Consider the following 22,144-nt stretch of genomic DNA (forward strand, 5'->3'; position numbering starts at 1 on the left):
TACGAAGCTTTGATGTTTAAGCAATTGGGGTGATGTAAGGACGATAAAAAAACCTATAAAAATTAAACCAATAACAGAAATAAGTAGATGACTCATTAACGTCAAAGCGAAAACAGATTCTACAAAGTGGCCTAAAATAAACAGAATGTAAAATACAATAGAACTCACTTCATAAGCATTCACCACCTTTAATATGAAACGCCTATATCATCAGCGTAGCCAATTGGGTTTTGAGGTCACATAAATAGGTAAATTGAGATCACTTGTGTACTCTAGTCTAATAACACCTCAATCTGGAAGTTCAAGCTTTCTGGTGAGTCAGTCCAAATACTGTGGCAGGCCTTACACCATTAAGAAAAAAACATCACTTCAAGCACTGTAAAATCCAACAGTGATTCTAACTAAAACTTTTTAGTTAACTTTAATGTCTTAACTTAATTGTAAAAATCTAGCAATCTGTACTATTCACATACTATGCTTTGTTTACTCAGAACACCCAAGTTAAGATTAATTGATTGGTTTGAGTGCGGTTTTTGAGGCAGGGAAATTCTTAATGGACTTTTCACTCATTTCCTCCAATTCTGCAGTTATTTTTCTCTATTTGCGTTCACTCATTTCCCAAAGTCAACTTGAATGTTGAATTGTCAATACAACTGAAAGATTTGAGAGAAAACCACATAAGTTGACTTCATAAATTGATGTTGATTTTTTCTAAAATATTTTTAGTCACCATTGTGGTGATTATTGATCCCTTTGGTAAGGCACTTGGAACTTCATTTACTTCATATTAATTCGATTGCCATTGATGCAGCAATGCAAAAAAGACATCAGTTATTTGGTGTCAAAGAAAGAGATGATGATATATATATATTTATTATGTCCTAAGGTTTATATAATCCCTCTATATATGTGACAATCTAGTAATTGATCATACATGAGTCACACAGACTTCAACATTCAGCATGCAAAACACAACAATGGTAACAATTAAATTTTATTTAAACTAAATTATAAAGTACTCTCTACAGTTATTTTTTAGTTACTAGAACTCTTGTGTAAGTGAACTATACTAACTAAGCATTTGTCAGTACCACACACTAATCCTATTTCACTTGCTCTTTTTAAGGCAATCGGTTTCCTGATATTTTCCTAGTAATGTGAACTCTAAGGAGAAGTTAACACAACTAATGATTTCAACAGTACTTGAGTATGCTTGATTAACAAGTTTTTTATACAAATGTTATTAAAGGGTAAATAAACCCCTGGTCAAAGCCTGACTCCACCCACTGGCAATATTTGAAAAATGCTGGAAAAGTGGGCAGACCCCAGCGGAGATAGAGGCGACGAACCGAGGGCGGGGCTGAGCGAGGGGGCGTGCACCTGAAACCCGCAGAGACAGCGCTGTCAAACTAGCTAAAATGGAGTGACGCAAGTAGCTTTGCAACAGAGCGGTCATTTGAAGTCGAGAACTTTTCTCCCCCACCTTCACCTGAAGTGGAGGAGGGTGAATTGTCTGTGGACACCAGCTCAATCTGCGGTCTTGACTCCCGCATCGCGATCGGCATCCGATTATTCTTATATTCAGTCATCCATCCATCCATCTTCCTCTGCTTATCCGGGGCCGGGTCGCGGGGGCAGCAGTCTGAGCAGAGAAGCCCAGACTTCCCTCTCCCTGGACACTTCCTCCAGCTCTTCCGGGGGGGACACCGAGGCGTTCCCAGGCCAGCCGGGAGACATAGTCTCTCCAACGTGTCCTAGGTCTTCCCCGGGGTCTCCTCCCAGTGGGACGTGCCCGGAACACCTCCCCGGGAAGGCGTCCAGGAGGCATCCGGAACAGATGCCCGAGCCACCTCAGCTGACCCCTCTCGATGTGGAGGAGCAGCGGCTCTACTCTGAGCTCCTCCCGAGTGACCGAGCTTCTCACCCTATCTCTAAGGGATCGGCCAGCCACCCTGCGGAGAAAGCTCATTTCGGCCGCCTGTATCCGGGATCTTGTCCTTTCGGTCATGACCCAAAGCTCATGACCATAGGTGAGAGTAGGAACGTAGATTGACCGGTAAATCGAGAGCTTTGCCTTACGGCTCAGCTCCTTCTTCACCACAACAGACCGGTACATCGACCGCATTACTGCAGAAGCTGCACCGATCCATCTGTCAATCTCCCGTTCCATCCTTCCCTCACTCGTGAACAAAACCCCAAGATACTTAAACTCCTCCACTTGAGGAAGGATCTCTCCACCAACCTGAAGTGAGCAAGCCACCCTTTTCCGACTGAGGACCATGGCCTCGGATTTGGAGGTGCTGATTTTCATCCCAGCCGCTTCACACTCGGCTGCAAACCGTCCCAGTGCATGCTGAAGGTCCTGGTGTGAAGGGGCCAACACGACAACATCATCCGCAAAAAGCAGAGACAAAATCGTGTGGTCCCCAAACCTGACACCCTCCGGCCCCTGGCTGCGCCTAGAAATTCTGTCCATAAAAACTATGAACAGAACCGGCGACAAAGGGCAGCCCTGCCGGAGTCCAACATGCACCGGGAAGAAGTCTGACTTACTACCGGCAATGCGAACCAAGCTCCTGCTACGGTCATACAGGGACCGGACAGCCCTTAGCAAAGAACCCCGGACCCCATACTCCCGGAGCACCCTCCACAGGCCGCCGCGAGGGACACAGTCGAGTGCCTTCTCCAAATCCACAAAGCACATGTGGACTGGTTGGGCAAACTCCCATGAACCCTCCAGCACCCTGTAGAGAGTATAGAGCTGGTCATATTCAAACATTTTGAGGTAATTTTTTCCAGGATTATTATTACTATTACGTTCATTATATTTTGCTGCTATGTGAAAAAAAATAATCAGCAAATCGCGCCGGCGCGTTTGTCGACACCAGAGGATTAAATTTGGCTTAATAAGTAAATTGTGATTAAAAATATATGCTCACTCACATCATGACGCCGCTGCGGTGGTGGAGTCCATGCATGAAGAGCAGCGTTTGGCAGCGCGAGCTGTGTCGAGAAGCCCATTTCCACCTCTATTGCCTTGGAGAAGCAATCCCACGTAAACTGCAGGTTGCACACTGGAGCGATAGGCGAGATTAACTACCTAGGCTACACAAAATAATCTAAATAACTATATAAATGCAATGCTAACTAGATGCTAATATATATATCTATCCTGATCGTTTTCAATACTCGTAATTCCAACTCCTGTCTCGCTACAGTAGTTTTGACGGAACCAGATGCTTTTATACCAGGGGCTGCCAAGGGCGTGGTGAGCTCGCACCAAGTGCGTGACAGAGTGACGTCAGTGTACCGGTATTCTACGTCAGAGAGTACCCCTACTGCAGAAGCTTTCCGTTTAACCTGAAAAGGGCAGCACTCAGACGTTTTTACACCATATATTTGAAAATTAAAACACTTTATACCCAAATGTCAAAAAATGTACTCGAATCAATGAACAGCATTTATGAAGCTCCATTCTTACAGATAATTAACTAAAAAAAGTTGTTTTAGTGTTTAGTTACCCTTTAAGTTGTGCCAACTAAAAATTAATACACTACTTTACTTGGAAATTTTAAGGCAATCGGTTTCCTCACTTTTTCTAAGGAAAGTCAACTTATTACATTTTACAGTGCAACTAATTAAAAAGCATAAAGAAGGAAAATGGATACCAGAAGATTTTCAAATCTTCGAGTACAGTTAATTATATCAATAAATAAGAAATGCAAGAAGCTGTAAATTCAATGGAGGCCACCAAGAAATCAATGACTACTAGACTACCGCAACTACACGTCCTGGAATCAGAAGGTTGATGATGAAACCTTCAATCTTATGTTGCTACAGACTGTGTGATTTCTGCAATCCTACAAGATCATTACAAATCACACTGTACGACATGGATCTAATAAACTTGGGTATGACATGTATGTAGACCGTACGATTATGATACCTATTGAATTGTAGGCTACGACGCAAGATAGTATAGAAGAATAAAACATAATCAGCATGTGCTAGTGGTAAACAAATAGAGCAAGTAGATCAAGCGCACCACAAAAAAAGGGGAGAGAGTGAAATAGGAGAATATTGACGTGTCATTGGTGGGGAAAAGAGGCCAAGTTAGCATGCCAAATTGCCAATTTTGCAAATGGAGCTTGAGGTTAGTAGTTTTAAGTTGTAGCGCCATGTAACGTTGATCAATACGCAATTTCATGTCGCATTTTTATTGGCTCGTCAGTATCTGTAGGTCATAGAGGCAAACACACTGTGAGATGATCATGATGAATTCTCACACTGTTAGTAAATGATCACAGACTGTCTTTGGTCGCAAGTCCGTGACAATGGCCGTCTTTGAATCTCTCTCACTGTACGAACAGCGTTTAGGAGCCACGACCAGAGAAATCGCCACAAATGGTCATCTTTCGTCTGGGACAGCCCAAAAACTTACAATGTGTACCGGGTATTAGGTCTTAAGTTAAGTTCTGAAAAGTTCAATGTTCTAAATAAGATCCTAACAGAAATTGCCATACTAAACAGATAAGATGTTTTTGCACCAGAACTAAATCCAACTGAGAATTCATGGGCGAACTTGAAAAAGGCTGTTCACACACAATCTCCATGCAACCTGACCGAGCTTGAGTTAAACAGAACAATGGTGGGAACAGACGTACAGGAATTGAAATGTTGGAAGGACTTATATTAAAGTATTAAAGTCACAGATGAGAATCTTGAGCTGGTCAGTGTTAAACTTTCTGTACAGCATCATGCAAAAATAAAGGTTTTCAGTAACGGATGCGATTGTTAATGCGTTATTCGTAGTGACCCATGAGAGATTTATTTGGCGTCTTTCCTAGAATGGACGAATGTTTGCATGATAAACAACATACAGTAGCACTGGTATTGCAAAACATTCAGTGGCACATGCCACTCAAATACAGATGTGACAAACTGATAACAAATTTGGAAAAAATATAACCGACTTTAATGCGTTTAATTGACATTTAAAATATCGCTAAATTAGGCAATTTATTCAGGATTTTGTGTCACAATTACGCCAGCTGCTCAACTCATCTGTCAGTCACTACTGGAGGTGTCACAACATACGTCTCAATGTCCATACTATCCAACCTAAACAGTATGTGAGATTAGAATAAGTGTGTCCCAAAGCATAGTACGTTGAAAAGAGTATGCCAGAAGTCCTCTGATGGTCTACTACAGGGATGGGCAACTCCGGTCCTCGAGGGCCACTGTCCTGCAGAGTTTAGCTCCAACCCTGACAAAAATTATTTTTTAGTAATCCTGAAAACATTGATTAGCTTGTTCGGGTGTGTTTAATTAGGGTTGGAGCTAAACTCTGCAGGACAGTGGCCCTCGAGGACCGGAGTTGGCCATCCCTGGTCTACTATTTCCGGTGGATTTTTGAGGTGTGGATCCACGCTCACTATAAAGACTATTATTGCCCACAACCCACTGCGCTTTAGAGGAGGAACTACAAAAATTTGTACAAAGTGTTAAAAAAAAAAAACATGGCGGATATGCGTGACCTACATAAAGGTTTGAGTGACTAATCAAAGTTATATTTCATCTGCAATAACAATGTGGACTTTTATAAAGACCTGTGGCCATTAACTTTTAAATGCATCATTATGCATTAATATGAGGAGAGTCTCCGCATGAAAGACTGACGTGCTTCTGCATTTCTCTCCGATACGGAAATTAAATTAAATGTGGAGGATTTTAACAGTGACAAGATGATTGACAGGCCAGTTTACTGCGAAAGAGAGCAACCTTTAAAGATGCAATTGTATGACGTGATAGTGTGTCCCAAAGCTCGTCTACTCGTCTGCTACACACTCAAAAGTGTGTACTTTTTCTAAACAAAAAGAGTACATACATTTAGGGTGTACTATAAGTAGGTGAATTGAGACGCAGCATCAGTGTTTCTCGACAATGTCAGTGGTACATGCCAAAGGATGTGTTATAGAGGCATGTGCCATTGTCTTATGTGCATCAGATGTCATGTCACTTAATGATAATACCGCCACTGGTGCAGAGAAAACATCAACAGAGCAGCTTGATAATCCCTGTTTGAACATGACCACAAATACAACTGTTGCTATTGGCTGTAAACACTTACCCCATTGTAGGGTGATTTGTCAGATTGGGTCACTTCTTTCTGAGGCTGTGGTTCTGGCCACTTCATCACTGGTGCTCATGAATCCAATGAACCTCTAATGCTGGTCTATGTTAAAAATCAGTAAACACTAAGGTCTGTTTATTTCCGCTTCCACAACAGATGAAAACACTTAATCGCATTTCAACTGCTTCTCCTGTAAATACGGGCATCTGAATAGAAAACACCAACACTTCCAGCTGTTTAAGTTACCATGAACACATTGGGTGACTAATGAAACCTGTCAAGAACATCAATCAAAAACTACTAATGTGAACCAAATGAAAATTATCATTGAGAATTTGTGACAGTAATGATTTGTAGGTGAAAGGTAATCCGGACTTGTTTGAATGAGATACCCCGTTTACTGGTTTTCACAAGTTTCTATACACTGACTAATTACTAACAAATTACCTCAATCTACAAACTAGTAGATATATGAAATAAGGTCTGTTTAGACAGTTCTCTTTACCTGGCTGTAGGCTACTTAAGTGTCGTAGTTTACCGTGGTAAATACGAATGAATTCATCAGCAAGTGTCTGATTTAGACGATATTTTGGAGATTTTGAGAGAAGCATTTCAGGCGATTCAGCGTCACGTGATCGAGTATTCCCGGCCCGCGTTGTACAATTATCTTGGTACCCGTAGTTTCCGCTAAAACGGTTATAAAGTTACTGTTAACTACAATAAAAAATGTAAAGAAATATTCTGAACATGTTTTACGCTTTGAAAGTGATTCCATATGAATTTATATTGTTTTATAAAATACAAAAACGGCGGAAATAATATTGAAGTTGCCTAAATAATATTGAAGTTGCAGAAACTATGGTTACCAAGGTAAAACTCAGCTATTGATAGTTTTAAAATGTTAATTAAATAAATCAAAAAATATATTAGCTAACACAGATAATGAACACAGAAGTTTATGATTGACACGCGTTGAAGCCAATCAAAAGGAGAGTAGAGTTTGGAGGGGCGGGGAAACGCGCAAGTGCACCTGAGAGACTGATGAGAGACTGCTCACACCTCCAGAGACCCTCGCAAGATCATACAGGTATAATATGTTCTTTATATTTATTTGAATTTAACTTAATATATATGTTAAACAATGTTTTATTTCTACATAATAAGAGGTAGAAATTGTAGAAATTACCTTAAGTACGAGGTTAAATAAAAGATAAGCTTCATTTTTTTGTTCTTTTTTGTTTTAACTTGTTTAATCATCTAATATTTCCTCACAATGTATACTGATAAATATGATGATCATATAGCGGTGTTATTTTGGGATTAGGATTATGCTTATCATAAAATGTCTAGAGAACGATTAAATATATATATACAAAACGTCTGTTGATAATCGTTAGTACATATTATTTTATGGCGGTTTATGTTTACATTTGCCATGGTTACATTCTGAGTTTATGTTTCCAAGCCAACAAAAATCGCTAGGCCTACATTAAAAACACTTCCTTGTAATCCCACGTGACGTCTTGAGGACCACCTGACCTGAGTTCACTTCAAAAAAGCCTTTGGTGTAAATATCTTAAATGCATTCAGTGTACAATGTAATACAAGCTCATATCAAACTGTGATTTGTATAAAAAATTTAATTATTTAATAATTGTAATATTTTGAATATTTTCGTTTCACAGACCAACCTGAAGCTGCAAGAGAGCACAGACTGTAGATACACCTGAGAAGGACTTGGACAGAGAGTAATGGCCACAGATGCATTGAACGAGCTCCGCCAGCAGTGCCTCAACAGAGGCTCAGCGGGAATCAAGGGTCTCGGAAGGTGAGGGAAATACTCAAATCTCTTTACAAATTGTAAATATAAATCACATGATTCTCTTTGGAACTTTCCCATTACCAGACCTGAATCTTGTAATGGGAAAGTTGTTGTTGATGAATTATTAATATTAAGATAATTAATCTCAGGTTACTCCAGTAGACTGAACCAGTGATAGGGACCCAGGGTTAATTAGTTACCTGAAATGAAAACCATAAAATATATATATTTTTTAAAGATGTATATTATATTATTGTGTGTGCGTGCGTGTGCGTGTGCGTGTGTGTGTGTGTGTGTGTGTGTGTTTCGTATTGGTTAACTTGGTGTACTAAAAGAACTAAAAATGAATAAAACCTATACGGACATAATTAAAATATGATATGAGACATGATATATCTGTCATATTTTAGTTGGACACATTAATGTCATGTGCTCATTTTTAAAGAAACTGCTAGTCAACATGGGCTAAACTCACCCTGCTCTCACATAATGCACCCAGATGCTTTATTTTGGAGTTTTTATTTATATAATTCTCATTATTCTTTGTGATTAATTTCTACTTTTATGTCAATTATGACATTTTAATTAATAATTTTTACTTTTTAGTCATAATTTAAAATCACATTTTCAACTTTTCATCGCATAATTATGACTTGGTATACATCATTTCGACTATTTTCCATAATTATGACTTAAAGTCAGTAAATGACATTATCACATTTTTCTTTATATATAAATGATATATGTTATATGACTTGGACATGTACTTCATAAAGTTCACCTAATAAGATGATACAATGATCTTTGACAGGTGATAAATCAATATTTCAAATAATAATTGTGTCTATTTCATTCAGCTTTTACAAAAGTAAAGGGTTAAAATGTCAAAGTCCGACATTTAAACTACGAACATAAACATTGTTTCCAGGACGTTCCGCATCATGGACGATGACGGCAGTAAATCTCTGGACTTCCAGGAGTTTCAGAAGGGATTGGAGAACTATGGCGTGTCCGTGGGGAAGGATAAAGCACAACAGATCTTTGCCATGATGGACAAGGATGGAAGCGGCACCCTCAACTTTGATGAGTTTCTTGAGAAACTAAGGGTAAGAAACTACAGAAACATATCCAGGATGCAGAAATGTAAATAAGACATTCATTGTGCAGTGTAGACAGCGTCACTGATTATAACTAAAGTTAAAGCTTACTCAGTCATTGATAAACTCGCACTGTTTGATTGACAGCTCTAGTGATTATAAAAGGAGCGTTCTTTGATCGCTTTCTGTATATATTTTAATCACAATTAAAACAACCAATTACTTTTAGTCACCGTTTATTCACTGGCTTGATTTACTGACTCATAAGAGCAATAAATGATTTTGAGATGAAGAATCTCTGACTGTAGATGAATCATTATCAGAAATCACTGATCACAGATCAGGCATCAGAAGTAACAAGGTTATGGCTTTACTGCCGGGTCCATATCTTACAGTAAAAGTATTTTAGCAAAGCATGCACCGAAATTTCAACTGATTTACCAAATCTACAGTGAAATATACCAACATTGACATAGTTGAAAATAAATAACCAGTTGAATCCTTGTCTTTGCTTCAGCCGCCCATGTCGAGTGCACGGAGGCAGGTGATTGGTCTGGCTTTCCAGAAGCTTGATAAAACCGGAGACGGTGTTGTGACTGTAGAAGATCTGCATGGTGTTTACAACAGCAAACATCACCCCAAACACAAGAGCGGAGAGTGGACAGAAGAACAAGTCTTCCGCTCGTTCCTCGACAGCTTCGACTCTCCGTACGACAAGGATGGAAAGGTTCCTCCAATTTATTCCTGCATTTAGTCTGGAGATTAGATATTACTATCATCATCATCATGAGTGTTCATTTTAGTCCTCATACACAATACCATAATAATTATACATATTGACCGAAAAGGTGCAGGCTGAAGCTTTTTTCATAAGCATCACTTCCACTACTAAATGTAATCTATGCAAAAAGATACAAAAACAAAACAGTTACTAAAGACAAACCTGCTAAAGACCTGAAACACTGAAAATTTAAAATACGTAGATAAATATACGTAGATAAAGCCTTGACTTTTGATCTCATAATTATTACTTAGTATGTCATAATTTAATTGTTTGTCATAATTTTGACTGTGACTTTTTAAATCTGAATTTCTGCTTTTTTGTCATCAAATGTGATGCGTGACACGAGAATGAACCTCATTGGTTCTTGCTGAAGCTCAAAAGTGATGCGTAACGAGGATGAACCTCATTGGTTCTTGCTGAAGCTCAAAAGTGATGCGTAACACGAGAATGAACCTCATTGGTTCTTGCTGAAGCTCAAAAGTGATGCGTAACACGAGAATGAACCTCATTGGTTCTTGCTGAAGCTCAAACGTGATGCGTAACACGAGAATGAACCTCATTGGTTCTTGCTGAAGCTCAAAAGTGATGCGTAACGAGGATGAACCTCATTGGTTCTTGCTGAAGCTCAAAAGTGATGCGTAACGAGGATGAACCTCATTGGTTCTTGCTGAAGCTCAAAAGTGATGCGTAACACGAGAATGAACCTCATTGGTTCTTGCTGAAGCTCAAAAGTGATGTTTAACACCAGAATGAACCTCATTGTTCTTGCTGAAGCTCAAACGTGATGCGTAACACGAGAATGAACCTCATTGGTTCTTGCTGAAGCTCAAAAGTGATGTTTAACACCAGAATGAACCTCATTGTTCTTGCTGAAGCTCAAACGTGATGCGTAACACGAGAATGAACCTCATTGTTCTTGCTGAAGCTCAAACGTGATGCGTAACACGAGAATGAACCTCATTGGTTCTTGCTGAAGCTCAAAAGTGATGCGTAACGAGGATGAACCTCATTGGTTCTTGCTGAAGCTCAAAAGTGATGCGTAACGAGGATGAACCTCATTGGTTCTTGCTGAAGCTCAAAAGTGATGCGTAACACGAGAATGAACCTCATTGGTTCTTGCTGAAGCTCAAAAGTGATGTTTAACACCAGAATGAACCTCATTGTTCTTGCTGAAGCTCAAACGTGATGCGTAACGAGGATGAACCTCATTGATTCTTGCTGAAGCTTAAAAGTGATGCGTAACGAGGATGAACCTCATTGGTTCTTGCTGAAGCTCAAAAGTGATGCGTAACACGAGAATGAACCTCATTGGTTCTTGCTGTAGCTCAAAAGTGATGCGTAACACGAGAATGAACCTCATTGATTCTTGCTGAAGCTTAAAAGTGATGCGTAACGAGGATGAACCTCATTGGTTCTTGCTGAAGCTCAAAAGTGATGCGTAACACGAGAATGAACCTCATTGGTTCTTGCTGTAGCTCAAAAGTGATGCGTAACACGAGAATGAACCTCATTGGTTCTTGCTGAAGCTCAAAAGTGATGCGTAACACAAGAATGAACCTCATTGGTTCTCGCAAGTCAAGCGAACATGCTTGAGCTTCCGTTTATCACAACTGATGTGTGAGTTGATTAGTTTATATGTGAATAAAAGTCTAAATTACAACATGGCATGAACACACTTTTTCTTCCTGTGACAGGTGACGCTGGAGGAGTTTGAGAACTACTACAGTGGGGTCAGTGCTTCTATTGACAGCGACGAGTATTTCATCACCATGATGAAGAACGCATGGAAGCTGTAGTCATCATCGCTCACGTTTGCGCGCTCGCCATTCAAATGCATTCGATTTGTCATTAGAAATAACACTGAAATAGTGCAGATTGTAAACTATTTACTTGTAGAAATCATGTCTAATTAAAGGTTTTTGACTGCTACATCTTGTCTTAATGTTTCACACATTGCTTGTTCCCAGAAGTACCCCTCACAGATCCATCTGATTCTGGTTGACCTTTGACCCAGGACACGAAAGTAAACAGCGTGAAATCTGGGCTTGTAAGACGTCAGCTTCAGAAGAGCTTTATTGATTTCTCTGACAAACACCTTTCAATCAGTTGTTAAACCGCACCAGCTGTAGAGGCTGTAAACTTGTGCATTGATACAATTGATGCAGTTTCTGTGCTGTAGATGTTTGAGTTTGTGTCGCCATCTGCTGAACATTCACAACATGACACCTCAATGTCGTAATCTCAACTCATTTTAGGGAAAAAAGTCTTTGATTATTGATGCAATCTACAAGTACAACAAAAGTGATCCTAACTACACAGAATTATTGTCAAACAACTAGCAATTGGCAATTTTAACCAAACTAAATACACTACCATTCAAAAGTTTAGGGTCTGTAAAAATAAATTAATACTGTTTATTCATTAGGAATGCATTAAATTGATCAAAAGTGACAGTTAAAGACATTTATGATGTTACAAAAGATTCTATTTAAAAGAAATGCTGTTCTTAATGTTCAATTCATCAAAGAATCCTGAAAAAAATGTTGCGGTTTCCACAAAAATATGAAGCAGCACAACTGTTTTTAACATTGATAATCAGAAATGTTTCTCGAGTAGCAAATCATATTAGAATGATTTCTGAAGGATCATGTGACACTGAATATGGGTAATGATGCTGAAAATTCACAGGAGTAAATTACATATTTAAATACATTCAAATATCACATTACAATTGGTTTTAATATTGATCAAATAATTGCAGCCTTAAAAAAAATCTCAGCCTAAACTTTTGAACAGTAGTATATTTCACACAAAAGTAAATAAAGCTTACTTTTAAAACCATTAAGTTTGTATTGGGACGATATTTCCTTTATGCAAAATATATTTTCTTTAAACTTTGGATGCGTTCATGAGATTCACCCATAAATCAAAAACTGTTTAATTCACCTAAACTTCATAAAGAAAAATCACATAATTTTTCCTTGAGAGAAAGTGAAGCCCACGATTTGACATAAGACAAAAATTTATTTCAAATGTTTCATCTTTTTTTTTTTTACTTTGATATTACTATTTATTTTGTAAAGGAGTTTGGAGACATGGTGTGCTAGTAAGTGATAATATACGCATAAAAATTTACAGAACATTCAAGGGTACAAGTTGGTTTTTTTTGTCCTTTTTTCCTGTCTAAATGCACTCAAACTTCCAACACACGAAGAAATATCATCTCCAAATGACATGAAAATGGATAAAAAGTTAATATAGTAAATCAATATTTAAAAAAAAAAGGCCAAAACAATACAAACCCTCAGAATATGGAAAATAAAAACAAATACAGAGATGCTGCTTAGATGTTAAATTCTCATCAGATCAACTAAAAAAAGAAAAATTAAACATTATCTGTCCCTAAACAAAGCTACACAACTCAATTAGTTTCAAGAGATGTTGGTGTGAAGATATTGGTCTCTTTTACAGGGGCGAGCTCTAGAAACAGATTCACTACAGCACGAGTCCGTGTGCTGGTTAAGTCCTTTATTGGTTAACACCGATGAGAAATCTAACTACCATCTTAGCAGAGTAGTAAAAGTGTCATCTTGTCCTGGAAAGTGAACATCCAGGATATGCTTGGTGAAACTGGCAGAAATCAGCCGCAACATGGGAAAAATGGTACAACTACACCGAACACAGGGGATATAGATCAGGTGACTGATGCTACCGGCCAGCTGATTGGCCAATAAGTGTGATGATGATGATGCGGCGAAGTCACGATGAAATGGTCTGAAGCCGAGAGCCAGTGAAGAGAGAGAGAGAAAGAGACAGAGCGAATGAGTAAAAAACGGTCCCACGGTAGAAACTGCAGTCTTGTCGATTCCGTGTCTTAAACGGAGAGAGAAACACCCTCACACTCATCAATATGATGAGCGACCAAGTCCAAAGCCATACATGGAAAAGTCTCGATTTTTTTTTTCCTTTTTTGTTGTCTTTTTAATTTGTTTATTTGCAGTCCAAGAGAAAAAAAAAACCCTAAAAACAAACAAAAAAAACGATAAAACTAAAAAAAAAACAGCTCCAGATTTACAATAAATGTTGGAGGGGAAAATGAACTACAGAAGTTTGGGTGAGTTCCAGGGGTCCTCAGACTGGGCTGTCCGCAGAGATGCCTGCACTGAGACCCTGGTGGGCGGCTGTGGGTGGAGCACAGCTTCATGATGCTATGTGCTCTCGCCCGCTGGGGTCTCGCTGTTCTCACAGTTACCTGAAAGAGAACAAGACAACATTAACAGAGGAGCTCAACTCCGAAATATACTGGAAAACAACGGGCTGATCAAGAAATGTATCATTACCTTACCACTGTTTTTTAATGACTCAATATTTAGGATATTAAAGCAGCCTATTCGGGTTTTTTTTTTGTTTTTTTGAGTCTCCTACAATACATGCATCCAAGGTCAAAAAACACTGACCTGTCTGAATAGGTTCCATCAAAGATTCAGTCTCTCTTAACCCCTCTTTTCTGAGAACCTGCTCTGCTGTGATTGATCACATGGCCCAGTCTGCTGTGATTGGTCTACTCTGCTGTGATTGATCACATGGCCCAGTCTGCTGTGATTGGTCTACTCTGCTGTGATGGTCACATAGCCCAGTCTGTTGTGATTGGTCTACTCTGCTGTGATTGGTCACATGGCCCAGTCTGTTGTGATTGGTCTACTCTGCTGTGATTGGTCAGATGGCCAAGTCTGTTGTGATTGGTCTACTCTGCTGTGATTGGTCACATGGCCCAGTCTGTTGTGATTGGTCTACTCTGCTGTGATTGGTCATATGGCCCAGTCTGTTGTGATTGGTCTACTCTGCTGTGATTGGTCAGATGGCCCAGTCTGTTGTGATTGGTCTACTCTGCTGTGATTGGTCAGATGGCCCAGTCTGTTGTGATTGGTCTACTCTGCTCTGATTGGTCTAATCGATTCTTTCTGTTAGGAGACAATAATTTTATTTGATGTGCACTTTGATCTTTAAAACTTTGCAACCTTTTACATTCACAAACAACTGTATTACACACTGCATGAAAGGTAATATGAAAAAAATCATTATAGGTGCACTTTAAAATTAATTAATTTAATATAGTATTTATCTTTAACTAATTAAAGGTATTAAAAATATAACTCTTCATTGTTGGTTCATGTTAGCTCAAGTCCGTTAAAAAAATCATAAGATACAACTTTTGATTTTAAGAATGTCAGCAAGTGTTGAAATTAACAAGATCAATAAATACTGTAAAAGTATTGTTCATTGTTAGTTCACGTTAAATAATGTTAAATGGAAAGCGTTACCAAAATAATCAAACTAATGTCTTGTCTTGAAAATATTAAGTTATGCATTAGCTAACAATGTTTAATATATGTTTATTAATCATTGTTAGAAGTAAAGACATTTTAAAATAAGAGTGTGTATATTATAATTAGTCCCATAATAAGCAGAACTTAAAAAAAAAAAAAAATTTGAAGCAAAAATATTTAAACACCTACTGTACACTTTCTGTATTCAAATAAATTTTTGCACCCATTGCAACCCTAAAGTTCTTTATGCACTCCTAAATGTTTTAAATTATGAACATATGTGCTCCTTGTTAAAAAGGCGATGAACTATACGTGTCTGCTTTGTCTTCGTGACAAGAAAGACAAAGTTATGTTTCTTACGTTCTGATGAAATGCGGGCAAATGAAAGTGTCGTACCGCTGCTGGTGGAGTTCCCCGTGCCGGTGGAGTTGGTGCCGCTGCTGTTGTTAGTGGGTTCGTCGTCGTCGCTGTCGTCTTCGTTTGACTGTGGGATCTCTGGCTCTGCCGGGGCGGGGGTGCTCTCGGTGTCCGGCTCCACACGACTCCGCAGGGCCAGGATCCGGTGATGTAGAGCGGCGGCCAGCTGACCCGCATCTTTAGAGCTCGCCTGAGGACACACATCACAGATGAACTGTGAATGTTCATGCAGGGTTCCCAAAAACAACATTCGCATGACTTTCCCAGTCCCTGATCAATGTATAAGGACTGAATGTTTAAATGAAAAATTATTTTATAGAATGCAGTGCACACACAAAAGAATTTCTAGTAGATGCAATATCTTAAAGCTGAGAATAACTAGCCTATACAATTTAGATTATCTTCTAAATCCTCCAACAAATGTCTATCACTTGATTTCATTGACTTATAAGGCCTGCAAATAATGAGCCTTATTCATGACACACAATCTGAAAAAAAACCCTTGAATAAATTTAAAAAAGTAATATTCATTATTAATAATTTAAAATACATTCATTTAAAATAAGATAATTAATAATAATAAAATTAAGAAATCAGTGTTTATATATACATTAAAATAAATGTAATTAACAATACATTAATAAAAAATATAAGTAAAATAAATATTAATTTTAATTCTAAATAATAAAAAATAAATATAAATTTATCTAAAATTAATACAAATTTAACTAAAATAAATACATTTTTGACGATACATAATTTATTAAATTGACTACAAAACCTGATTCCAAAATTAAATTTTTCAAACAAGTTATGCATGTTACCTTTGCATTAATTCACTGATAAATACAACTAAATACCAATCCCCTTCTTGTGTGAAGCGTTATGGAGGTGTCCATCATACCGATATGAGGAAGACCTTGACTCCCTGGTCCTCGGTGTCCATGGCTGTGATACGAACGCTTTTCTCACTGGCTTTATCCACCTGCATCTGAGGCCAAAGCTTCGTGTTGAGGATCAATCGCAGACTCCCCTGCGTACGCATCACTGCAAAACAGACGGAGAAAGACGAAGACGGTCAGAAAGCCTGTTTCAAAAAATGTTTGTTTATTGTTTCCTGCATGTTCTGTTATTAGCGACGCACACCGGTAGATGATGACTGTCAATCCTCGTTTATGTCGTTAGTTATGTTCTGTGTAAATGCATCCATGCAATACATGTAAGTGCATATATAGAACCCTTTTCAGTTGGTAAACATGACGTTTTTATGTGGGCGGAGCTTAGGTGGAGGCAGAACGATCACTCTGGCCGCTTCACTAACGCTAGTTTGCAAGTTTTGTTAGCTTGTTTTTTAACAATGACGGGAGAAAATCAGATTTTATCTTAATGTGCAAGGTCACTCACTGTCCAGGACCGCGATTGTCATTTGCAAAAGTTAATTTTAACGGACGGAACCAGATTGGCCGACCCGTACACGCTCAGTCAATGGATGGACGATCTGACAGGATTAACGTTACCTCGGTTGAGTGGCCTGCCATCTACAACTACCTGATAGAGACACCGAGCGTAAAGACAAACTGAGGGCATATAAATCTTTAGATGTCTATAACTATGTGATGAATGGTCTTGACTTGTGGCAACGTTACATTGCGCGGTCCTGCCCAGCGCCAAGGCCAGAATATGACAATGTAAAGAGTGATATTACAATGCAATTTTAATGATGTGAATATTTTCTAGAAATAAAAATATTTATGTATTAAAATTATATTAATTAACTATATGTATTTGATTATTCTTTCTTATCAGGTTCTTCAAAAAGTCTATCACAATCAATCACAACAATGTATACAATCATAGATGATTCACAAAGCAAATTTCACAAATTTCAAATTGGATTCTGTAGGTGATTCTTGCACCCAGAAACACAACAAGATGACATTTAATAAAAAAAATAAAATAATTTAAGATCTTATGTAGCCGAATCTGTGCTGGTTTGTATTGGCCGCCTCCAGTTTTCACTTTGTTTTGCCTCCAGCTAACGCCGTGACGTAATTGTGACGTAGGTGCAAAAGGGGTCTATATATATATATATATATATATATATATATATATATATATATATATATATATATACCTTACTAATATGTGTCGTGCATGTGATCTGTAATTTCCTATGTTTACATTGATTAGGTTTTTACCACTTATTTCGGACGTAATTTGACGAACTAATCTGATGACTCATCACCAAACACGCTAGAGTTTTGCTCCGATACAGTGCGAGTGTTTGTTTACAGCAGTGTATTATTCTGTGTACTACTGTATTTTCGTTAACTTCATTGTGATTAATACTGACATTTAAGTTGAATATATTTATTGTATAATGTTTACTGATTTTCTTAGTGGAATTGGTGCAATGAGACGCATATTAAACAAATATTATTGCAAATCATTTCTTTCTGTAGACCATACACGATCAAAGGTGCCTATTCAAGACTGTAAATAAATGCCTCGTTATTAAGAATCCCTTCTTCATTCCTGATTCTCTAATCAGAATTTGATCCATATTCGGGCGCCTCAACCAGCTGAACTTGTGATTGTAGTGGGATTTCGCAAAAAAGACCACTGAAGACACGTGACCGACTCAACGACGGTCTTACCTAATCTGGACTGTAACGAGCCGTCATCGGTGGACGCCATGTCGTTCAGTCTGAGCAGACCGCGGCCTCGTTCCACCCACGACTGAGCTGGCTTATCGAACACAAACAACTTGCACTGCATCTGTGGAGACACGGGACACAAATCAGCTCGTTATCAGCAGGTCATCTTATTACGGAGAGGAAAAAAATAGCTTGCAATGATTAAAGGAAGGTTTCAGGTCAATACAACTTGAGCTCTATGAAACGTATCTTGCTGTCAATTACCACAGAAAATAATTTTGACTTGTCTCTGTATATAAAAACAAGCAAATAACTTTATAGTAATGCACTTACAATAGAAGTATATGGGCCAAGACACTGCAGCGCACCAGAATAGAAGTTAAAACAGTCTCGAAATTATAATCATAACGTTCAGTACAAGTTATACTCATTTGGGATAATATTGATTGGCACAAACAAGAAAATAGCACCAAAATAAAATATATAAATATATTTATGTTAATGAAGGTTTAACATTTTACATCTTTACAAAAGGTTACAGTAAAGAAAAAATGATTAAATAGCACCAAGACACTTAAGGTAGGGACGCATGCCAAAGAACTAGCGCTGATGAAAACCGGCACACCGAACTACAGCCAACTGTCATCTAGCATGTGCGTTCTGCACCTGCGTGTAAATGAGACATCTGTCTATTTCTGCAGACATATTCATATATATACACGTCATTCGAAAAGGGAAACCGACGCTGCAGATACACAAACCATAAACAACGCAGTGTGTGCTTACCATTTTGAAAATCAATCCTGCTAAACACTTACTTCATTCCACTCCGCTCATGTTATAATTGAAATATTCACCAAGGAACACTCAGGTAAGATGAAGCCTTCTATATGACTTCTTTCCTTGCTGTTTTGCTATTATTCTTGTGCACTGACTTTTTCACTAAGCTGAACACCCAATCAGAGTTCTCGCTCTCACCGATGGCCCGACGCCGATTCAACATGTGTTGCAAATCGGCCGAGAAAACTTACTGAGAAAACTTAGTCGGCCGACGCACAAAAACTGCTTGGTGTGTCCCGGGCTTTACAAGTAAATGGTAGGATATAAGTCAAAATGTGAAGCAAATAATTTTATAAATGCCCTTTATATAAAATATTCTGTACAAACTTGTGCATTATGTAAAGCTGTTTAAAACCTTTTTACAGTTTTATCATGGCAAAAACATTGTAAACTTGGATTAAAAATAATTGTCAAATGTAAAATTTATACAAAAAGTTAGTCAGCAAATTTTCACACTAAATTCATATTAATGCATTTACGTCATATGACTGTACTACTAAAACAGTATTTTTGTGTTTACAAATTGACCCCATTCACTTCCATTTCAAGTATGTTTTTTAGAAGAAAAAAGAGGAACAATTGGGTTTAAATAAATATGACAGGTCAACATGAGACTTGTACATGTAATGTTATCCCCAATTTTGCAACTCTTGTCATGTCAATTTAAAGCCAAAAAACCCTGTAACTTCGATATGAAGTAACTATTCGTAAATTATATAAATCCCACAACTCAGCAAGGCTGAAATCACATAACCAGAAGTTCATCTGCTGATCAGAAATGTGAACTTTCTACTGAGATTATTTTCTGTTGTAACTGAAAGCTGCAACAGATGTTGTTGACGGATTAAGTGAATCTGAATCAGGAAAATTCTTAAAATTGTGACTATATTGCCAAGAGTTTTCCTGAGGCGACTGACTGCTACGCTGAACATCGTCTCACCTGTAAAACGTTGCTCTCCGCCTCCTCTCCTGTACGGACCTCCACCTTCTCCAGAATGCACTTCTTGGCAGTGGCTTTGGTGTACGCGGCTGCCGACTCTTCTAGAGACTCTGTTACACTGTGATCTGACATGTGCACAGAGAGAAAAACATCAGGATGAACTGAATGTAGCATATCATTCAATCTAACTACTATGGGGAAGGCTTAGCTATTAATTAAGACATGATAACAAAGCTAGAGCATCCAGTCACAAAACTAATAATATTTAATATTCAAACAGCCAACAATAAAGTGTGATTCTGGGATATGCAATGTCAATGTCAAGATACATGTACTCCGATATGACAAGACTTTTTTTTTTATTCTTACTGAAAACAAAATGATGCACTAAGCACCAATCATCACAGACAATTAGATCAAAGGCCCCATTTACACCTGGTATTAAGATGCATTTTGGTCAATCGGATCTCAAGTAGAAGAGGGACACATCCTCGTTTACACCTAGTGTTTTAATCTGTCTCTTTTATCCACTTTCAACCACTTCTGTCCTTATTTCTTCAAGGGAAGGGTCTATGGACATACATGGGTAAATGTATGGGTTTTTCAGATCTTTTGATCTAATGGAGGAAATAAGGTCACGCAATTTACATATAAACGCACCCGGAGACAACGGAAAAACACACGGAGAGCATCAGCTTCAACCTCAAAACATTTTACACCCTGTTTACACCTGTATTTAATGTCGTCCACTTGTGATCCGATCGACTACAAACGCATATGAACATGGCAAATGAAAATTATTCAAATTAAATACTTTATTTATAAAACAAATCATATAATATGACACAGACACAGTGTAATACCCATGGTAAAATCTCAGAGTAAAAATGGTTGTTGTGAAAAATATGATACACCGGTGTTTTGCCAGATGAAGAGTTTATCTTTATATCATCTTTTTATACTTTTAGTTCCTTTTATAATTCTTTTAATTCTCCTTGTTTTATTTTGTGATTATTTTAATTCCTTTCTGTGTAAAGCACTTTGAATTACCATTGTTTAGGAAATGTAAATCAACCTGACTTGCCTAATATAAAATATATATACACAATATATTACAATTATATAAGTGTGTGTGTGTGTATATATAGTTAATGCTGAGTGAAATGGAACCTACTTTTCTCAGGTGTGGCCTCTTGTGATGACGGCTCGGACGCTGGAGCTGAACTGTCTTTAATGGCCTCTGTTGGCACCTCGCCTCCTGTCGGGGGACTCTGGAAGAGTTCACACACACACACACACACACACACACACACACACACACACACACACACACACACACACACACACACACACACACACACACACACACACACACACACACACACACACACACACACACACACACACACACACACAACTATATTTAAACACCTCTGACATTTCCAAAACAATTAATTTGCTGTATTTTACCTGCCATTTGCTGTAATATTTTAAGAAATAGTCCATCCAAAATGAAAACCGAATAGGTTATCATTTGTTCTGTTAAGGTGCTTTATTGGAGTCACCTCCTACTTTAATTTTATGGAAAAAAGCAGCTTGGTCTTTCTACTAATCTTCTCTTTTTGAGGCTTAACAATGTGAGGAGTAGTAAATTATTTTTGGTTGAATTGGGTTTTTTGGGTTTATTTTTGAACTACTCCTTCAAATACTACATATAAGAGGCGATTAGTCTGTATAATTTATTTATTTTTTAACCAGGAGAGAGAAAAATGTGTCTATGGTTCAAATCCACTCACTAGTACTCTCTCAGACATGTTCTGGCCAAAAACGAACTTGGAGCCTTTATCCGAGCTGTTTGTGGCATTGTTGGAGCTGTAAAACAGAAGCAGATTTACAAGACATGGTTCCCAGGCCAGAGAGCGAACAGAAGTTGGATTCAGAGCGGTCTATTGAATCAGTTACCTAGCGCTGCCCATGTACTGTAAGAAATAATTGGTGCCGCCAGATTGAGAATCTTGTGTGGAATCTTTTGAGTCACTGGACGTGCTGTTTTCATCCAACTGTTTAATAAAAACACAGAAAGAGAATATGAGCATAAACACAAACACTCCTGAGGGAACTTGTATG

At 38.1% G+C, this 22,144-nt stretch overlaps 2 protein-coding genes and 1 long non-coding RNA gene across 11 annotated transcripts in view; 1 reads left to right on the forward strand and 2 right to left on the reverse strand.

Annotated features, from left to right (window-relative positions):
- Positions 1-6,765, reverse strand: part of LOC143731381 (uncharacterized) — an 80,191-nt gene extending 73,426 nt beyond the window's left edge. For both annotated transcript variants that reach the window (XR_013200754.1, XR_013200753.1), the window contains exons 1-2: positions 6,639-6,765; positions 6,131-6,230 (exon numbers count right to left, since the gene is read on the reverse strand). This is a non-coding gene — a long non-coding RNA (uncharacterized LOC143731381). The remainder of the gene's footprint in view (positions 1-6,130; positions 6,231-6,638) is intronic.
- Positions 6,766-7,141: 376 nt separating this feature from the next.
- Positions 7,142-11,765, forward strand: capsla (calcyphosine-like a). 3 transcript variants are annotated; one of them, XM_077221946.1, is made up of 5 exons: positions 7,142-7,220; positions 7,819-7,961; positions 8,884-9,061; positions 9,570-9,779; positions 11,531-11,765. In XM_077221946.1, the coding sequence occupies exons 2-5, from the start codon at positions 7,885-7,887 to the stop codon at positions 11,630-11,632; spliced, it is 567 nt and encodes a 188-aa protein (XP_077078061.1). In that variant the 5' UTR covers positions 7,142-7,220; positions 7,819-7,884; the 3' UTR covers positions 11,633-11,765. The 3 variants fall into 3 exon arrangements, with proteins under 3 accessions (XP_077078061.1, XP_077078060.1, XP_077078062.1); XM_077221945.1 differs by lacking the exon at positions 7,142-7,220 and adding an exon at positions 7,597-7,700; XM_077221947.1 differs by lacking the exon at positions 7,142-7,220 and adding an exon at positions 7,625-7,731.
- Positions 11,766-12,840: 1,075 nt separating this feature from the next.
- ranbp3b (RAN binding protein 3b) overlaps positions 12,841-22,144 on the reverse strand; it is a 32,195-nt gene continuing 22,891 nt past the window's right edge. For all 6 annotated transcript variants that reach the window (XM_077221942.1, XM_077221941.1, XM_077221940.1 and 3 more), the window contains 8 exons: positions 21,980-22,077; positions 21,814-21,889; positions 21,192-21,288; positions 20,018-20,142; positions 18,238-18,358; positions 16,485-16,627; positions 15,560-15,770; positions 12,841-14,088 (listed from right to left, as the gene is read on the reverse strand). In XM_077221942.1, the coding sequence (XP_077078057.1) occupies positions 14,045-14,088; positions 15,560-15,770; positions 16,485-16,627; positions 18,238-18,358; positions 20,018-20,142; positions 21,192-21,288; positions 21,814-21,889; positions 21,980-22,077 (915 nt within the window). In that variant the 3' untranslated portion in view covers positions 12,841-14,044. The remainder of the gene's footprint in view (positions 14,089-15,559; positions 15,771-16,484; positions 16,628-18,237; positions 18,359-20,017; positions 20,143-21,191; positions 21,289-21,813; positions 21,890-21,979; positions 22,078-22,144) is intronic.

Source organism: Siphateles boraxobius, unplaced genomic scaffold, assembly GCF_051911475.1.
Source record: "Siphateles boraxobius isolate OS27281-9 unplaced genomic scaffold, OSU_SipBor_1 86, whole genome shotgun sequence".
Taxonomy (NCBI): Eukaryota; Metazoa; Chordata; class Actinopteri; order Cypriniformes; family Leuciscidae; genus Siphateles; species Siphateles boraxobius.